The 6,559-nt window shown below is 42.9% G+C and overlaps 1 protein-coding gene across 1 annotated transcript; it reads left to right on the forward strand.

The window, feature by feature from the left end:
• Positions 1-947: 947 nt before the first annotated feature.
• On the forward strand, positions 948-6,217 carry LOC112079846 (receptor-type tyrosine-protein phosphatase gamma-like; the record flags this gene model as incomplete). Its single annotated transcript, XM_024145661.2, has 5 exons — positions 948-1,010; positions 1,352-1,498; positions 1,712-1,805; positions 5,603-5,679; positions 6,089-6,217. Coding segments are annotated over exons 1-5 (510 nt in total), but the record flags the coding sequence as incomplete, so codon positions are not given.
• Positions 6,218-6,559: the final 342 nt, after the last annotated feature.

The raw sequence follows: 6,559 nt of genomic DNA on the forward strand, positions 1-6,559 counted from the left end.
GACAAGAGCATAGTCAACGTCTGGGCTTTCTCAACACATCCGCACGCAACGCAACTACCTGGTTCAAGACAGAGGTAACGTGTGTGTGTGTGTGTGTGTGGTGTGTGTGTGTGTGTGTGTGTGTGTGTGTGTGTGTGTGTGTGTGTGTGTGTGTGTGTGTGTGTGTGTGTGTGTGTGTGTGTGTGTGTGTGTGAGACAAATGACACCTCACATACACCTACAGTGTGCATACAGCTACAGTAACTGTCAAAGAGATTCACCTCTTTTAGGTATAATGTTATGCAAGCAAGAGATTACTATATATACATAAGTATGTGGACATCCCTTCAAATGAGTGGATTTGGCTATTTCAGTCACACACATTGATGACAGAAGCACACAGCCATGCAACCTCCATAGACAAACATTGGCAGTAGAATGGTCTTACTGAAGAGCTCAGTGACTTTCAACGTGGCACTGTCAAATTTCTGTCCTGCRAGAGCTGCCCTGGTCAACTGTAAATGCTGTTATTGTGAAATGGAAATGTCTAGGAGCAACAACGGCTCAGCTGCAAKGTGGTAGGCCACACAAGCTCACAGAACCGGGCCGCCAAGTGCTGAAGTGCCTAGCGTGTTAATATCGTCTGTCCTCGGTTGCAACACTCACTACCGAGTTCCAAACTGCCTCTGGAAGCAACGCCAGCACAAMATCTGTTCTTCGGGAGCTTCATGAAATGGGTTTCTATGGCCGAGCTGCCGCACACAGGCTACCTGCCCCAATGCCTAGAACCAACTGTAAAGTTCGGTGGAGGAGGAATAATGGTCTGGGGCTGTGTTTCATGGTTTGGGCTAGGCCCCTTAGTTCCAGTGATGAGAAATCTTAATTCTACAGCATACAATGACATTCTGACGATTCTGTTCTTCCAACTTTGTGGCAACAGTTTGGGGAAGGCCCTTTCCTGTTTCAGCATGACATGCCCCGTGCACAAAGCAAAGTCCAATCAGAAATGGTTTGTCGAYATCGGTGTGGAAGTACTTGACTAGCCTGCACAGAGCCCTGACCTCAACCCCATCGAACACCTTAGGGATGAAATGGAACGCCAACTGTGAGCCAGGCCTAATCGCCAAACATCAGTGCCCAACCTCACTAATGCTCTTGTGGCAGAATGGAAGCAAGTCCCTGCAGCAATGTTCCAACATTTAGTGGAAAGTCTTCCCAGAAGACTGGATGCTGTTACAGCAGCAAAGGGGGGGACCAACCCAATATTAATGTCCATGATTTTGGAATGAGATGTTCAACAAGCAGGTGTCCACATACTTTTGGTCATGTAGTGTATCTTCCTCCTCCCTCTGCCCTTCCCCCTGGATCATAGGAGCAGTACGTGTTCATCCATGATGCCCTGATGGAGGCCATCCTGGGCAGTGAGACAGAGGTACCCGCTTGTCAGCTCCATGGTTACGTCAACAGCATCCTCACCCCTGGCCTGGGGGGCCGCACGCGCCTCGACAAGCAGTTCAGAGTGAGCCTATATATCAGCATAGTCATTTACATACTACTTATGTAATGAATAGCATCCTTAGAGAGTTGAAGGGCTGTACTAAAGATTGTAGGTAGACATTGTCACCCAGCCATTATAATACCACCAAGTATACATTGATGCCCATTCATATCCATTCACTGGATGTTGTTCTAGTGATCTGATCCAACTCTTCTTCCCCCGCTGTCTCTCCAGCTGCTGACCCAGTGTAACACCCATTTCATAGAGTGCTTCAGCGCCCAGAAAGAATGCAACAAGGAGAAGAACCGCAACTCCTCAGTGGTTCCATGTGAGTACAGTATTTCTAGATAGTAGTCTAGGCTATATTATCCATTTCTCTAGTCAATGAACCACCAACTACTGAAGCATATGCAGTGAGTGAGAAAATGTTTCATGCTTTGCCAGTTCGCCTGAGACATTAGGCTATAGAAATGGAGTGTATGAGATTTTTCAACCCACCATGTGACTACGCCATAGGGTAGATTCAGCCGCGGGCTGATTTTTTTCTTGAGCAGATGGTCGGGGGCCCGGAACATGAGTACAAATAATTTGTTGACTGCAAATTGACCGTAAGAATTTAAAAAATGAATATATTTGACTCAACCATAATCATTTCAAACCTTGCTTACCTTTGTATACAGTTGAAGTCGGAAGTTTACATAAACTTAGGTTGGAGTCTTTGAAACTCGTTTTTCAACCACTCCACAAATTTCATGTTAGGGATAGGGGGCAGTATTTGGAATTTTGGATGACTGAGGTGTCCAAAGTTAACTGCCTGTTACTCAGGCCCAGAGGCTAGGATATGCATATGCATGATAGTATTGGATAGAAAACACTCTAAAGTTTCTAAAACTATTAAAATGATGTCTGTGAGTATAACAACTGATTTGGCAGGTGAAAACCCGAGGACCATTCTTTTTTCTGTTGACCTGCCAGCCAATTCCAAGCTTAAGCTATTGAAACCAAAGACTTCCGCCTCCCAAATTGCAGTTCCTATGGCTTCCACTAGATGTCAACAGTCTTTATACATGGTTTCAGGCATTTATTCTGAAAAACCAACAAGGAATAGTTGTTTATCCTCAGGAAGTCCCATGGCAAAACTAGTCTCATTGAGCGTATGACCGAGGGAGCGCGCTGCGTTCTTTTCCTTTCCTATTGAAAATAGTTTGCTCCGTATGAAATATTATTGTTTATTTAGATATTAGAGTACCTAATAATGAATTATAAATGTCCTTTGATTTGTTTGGATAAACTTTACTGGTAACTTTTGMAACTCCTATGTCTGCATTCTGAACGGGTGGATTACTGAATTCAATGACGCCTACTAAACGGACTATTTGGGATATAAAGAAGGAATTTATCGAACAAAACGACCATTCATTGTGTTCCTGGGACTCTTGTGATTGCGATCAGAGGAAGATCTTCAAAGGTAAGTCACTTATTTTATTGCTATTTTGGATTTTGTGACGCCTGTGCTTGTTTGGATAATATGCTGTTGTGGGGCACTGACATCAGATAATCGAAAGCTGTGCTTTTGCCGTAAAGCCTTCTTGAAATCCGACGATACTGTTAGATTGCCAAGATTCTAAGCTAAAGAATCATGTATGACACTGTATCATAAGTTAATATTACAGTTTTCTGTATTTTGAATTTTGGCGCTCTGCAATTTCACCGGATGTTGTCGAGGTGGGTCGCTAGCGGGACCCTCTACGCCAGAAAGGTTAACAAACTGTAGTTTGGCAAGTCGGTTAGGACATCTACCTTGTGCATGACACAAGTATTTTTCCAACAATTGTTTACAGACAGATTATTTCACTTATAATTCACCTGTATCACAATTCTGTGACTGTATCACAAGACGTGCCTTTAAACAGCTTGGAAAATTCCACAAAATTATGTCATGGCTTTCGAAGCTTCTGATAGGCTAATTGACATAATTTGGAGTCAATTGGAGGTGTACCTGTGGATTATTTCCAGCCCTACCTTCAAACTCGGTGCCTCTTTGCTTGACATCATGAGGAAATCAAAAGAAATCAGCCAAGACCTCAGAAAAAAAATTGTAGACCTCCACAAGTCTGGTTCATCCTTGGGAGCATTTTCCAAACACCCGAAGGTACCACGTTCATCTGTACAAACAATAGTACGCAAGTATAAACACCATGGGACCACACAGCCGTCATACCGCTCAGGAAGGAGACGCTTTCTGGTGGTGCGAATTCTTTGGTGCTAAAAGTGCAAATTAATCCCAGAACAACAGCAAAGGACCTTGTGAAGATACTYGAGGAAACAGGTACAAAATGATGTATATCCACAGTAAAACGACTCCTATACCGACATAACCTGAAAGGCCGCTCAGCAAGGAAGAAGCCACTGCTCCAAAACCGCCATAATAAAGCCCGACTATGCTTTGCAACTGCACATGGGGACAAAGATTGTACTTTTTGGAGAAATGTCCTCTGGTCTGATGAAACAAAAATAGAACTGTTCGGCCATAACGACCATCGTTATGTTTGGAGGAAAAAGGGGGAGGCTTGCAAATCGAAGAACACCATCCCAACCATGAAGCACGGGGGTGGCAGCATGATGTTGTGGGGGTGCTTTGCTGCATGAGGGACTGATGCACTTCACAAAATAGATGGCAACATGAGGCAGGAAAATTATCTGGATATATTGAAGCAACATCTCAAGACYTCAGTCAGGAAGTTGACGCTTGGTCGCAAATGGGTCTTCCAAATGGACAATGACCCCAAGTATACTTCCAAAGTTGTGGCAAAATGGCTTAAGGACAACAAAGTCAAGGTATTGGAGTGGCCATCAGAAAGCCCTGACCTCAATCATATAGAAAATGTGTGGGCAGAACTGAAAAAGCGTGTGCGAGCAAGGAGGCCTACAAACCTGACTGATTTACACCAGCTCTGTCAGGAGGAATGGGCCAAAATTCACCCAACTTATTGTGGGAAGCTTGTGGAAGGCTACCTGACATGTTTGACCCAAGTTAAACATTTTAAAGGCAATACTACCAAATACTAATCTGACCCACTGGGAATGTGATGAAAGAATTAAAAGCTGAAATAAATCATTCTTTCTACTATTATTCTGACATTTCACATTCTTAAAATAAAGTGGTGATCCTAACTGACCTAAAACAGGGAATTTTTACTAGGATTAAATGTCAGGAATTGTGAAACACTGAGTTTAAATGTATTTGGCTAAGGTTTATGTAAACTTCCGACCTCAACTGTATAATCACGTTTCTCTCTATTATCCGTGGTAATACTTAGAACAGATTTCCAACTGATTTCCTGGTGTTTTTACAGTCTTTTATGTCCAACAATGAAAACTTTTCCCAAAAAAATTGCTCAGAAATCTTGGGAGGACAAATAAAACTACCCTTGGGCCAGGCCATGATTTGGGGAATCCTGCCATAGCAAAAGCACAGTAGTTGAAACAGTGTGTAGCTTATAGTTGATATTGACATTTTTATCATTTTTCCAGAGCGACTTAGTTAGTGCACTCCTCTTAAGATAGCTAGGTGGGACAACCACATATCACAGTCATAGTATGTACATTTTCCCTCAAAGTGGCTATCAGCAAGGTCAGTGCTAGATGGAAAATACATGTTATTTTTTATTGTTATTTTTTTTTGTAAGGGGGAGGGGTAATGGGATTAATTTAAGATACTCTTTGAAGAGGTACGGGTAGAACGACCAAGAGACCAGTGGTACAAGAACTGTGGGCTTGAGATGGCTGTGTAGGTTTTGATCATAGCCTGGCGGTAGGGAGGGGCAGTTCCTCTGTAGGCAAGCACTGTGCTCTTGTAGTGGATGCAAGCTTCGACTGGCAGCCAGTGGAGGGGGCAGAGGAGCGGGGTGACATGGGAGGACTTGGGAAGGTTGAACACCAGGCGCGCTGTTGCATTCTAGATAAGTTTCGGGGGTTTGATGGCACAAGCAGGGAGTCCAACCAACAGAGAGTTGCAGTAGTCCAGACATGTGATATGTGCATTATTAGTTAGTACTGTACAGTACAATGGCGCCACAAGGCTAGTGGTGTGATTGAATGCATGTGTTTTGTCTCCCTCTCTAGCGGAACGAGCTCGAGTAGGACTGGCCCCTCTCCTTGGAATGAAAGGCACAGACTACATCAATGCCTCCTACATAATGGTATGATWCTGCTATACCACACACACATCTCCTGTCCACCCTGTCTGTCTGATAGTTGTGTCTGAACATAATGATATGTTCTGTTCCCTTGATGATTATAATTACCCTGCATGTTTTACTGTTATTGTGTGAAGCCTCTTAATGAATAACAGTCCACCATTTATCATAAAGAATAATTAATACTGAGAAACTGAGGCAAGGGCCTGTACACAGTACATCACGATTAAGACAGTAACCTTTAAAACTCATTGATATGAAATGTAAGTCCTAACAGACACAATACCGTACATTCCTTCTGGTGTTCAGACACTGTGAATGTAATTGGTTAATAATGTTATAGAAGATTTTGTGAGAGCTGTTGACTATGTATGACTGCTAACATGTTGACCTTCAACCTTTGGCCATGCAGGGTTACTACAGGAGTAATGAGTTCATCATTACCCAGCATCCTTTGCCCCACACCACCACAGACTTCTGGAGAATGATCTGGGACCACAACGCCCAAATCATCGTCATGCTTGCTGACAACCACGGTTTGGTGAGTAGAGTAGCTGGCCAGCAGGTTATAACATAAGTCTCTTATGCTTTTCACCCTACTTAGTCAAGTAAAACTGTACTGTCCTTCCCTGGTTATGCATCAGTGCTGAAAAGGAATATATGAAAATAAAATATCCAAGCCAGCACAGTACAGTATGGACCTGCTTACACATATATATATACAGTGGGGAGAACAAGTATTTGATACACTGCCGATTTTGCAGGTTTTCCTACTTACAAAGCATGTAGAGGTCTGTAATTTTTATCATAGTTACACTTCAACTGTGAGAGACGGAATCTAAAACAAAAATCCAGAAAATCACATTGTATGATTTTTAAGTAA

Source organism: Salvelinus sp. IW2-2015, unplaced genomic scaffold (assembly GCF_002910315.2).
Source record: "Salvelinus sp. IW2-2015 unplaced genomic scaffold, ASM291031v2 Un_scaffold9884, whole genome shotgun sequence".
NCBI lineage: Eukaryota > Metazoa > Chordata > Actinopteri > Salmoniformes > Salmonidae > Salvelinus > Salvelinus sp. IW2-2015.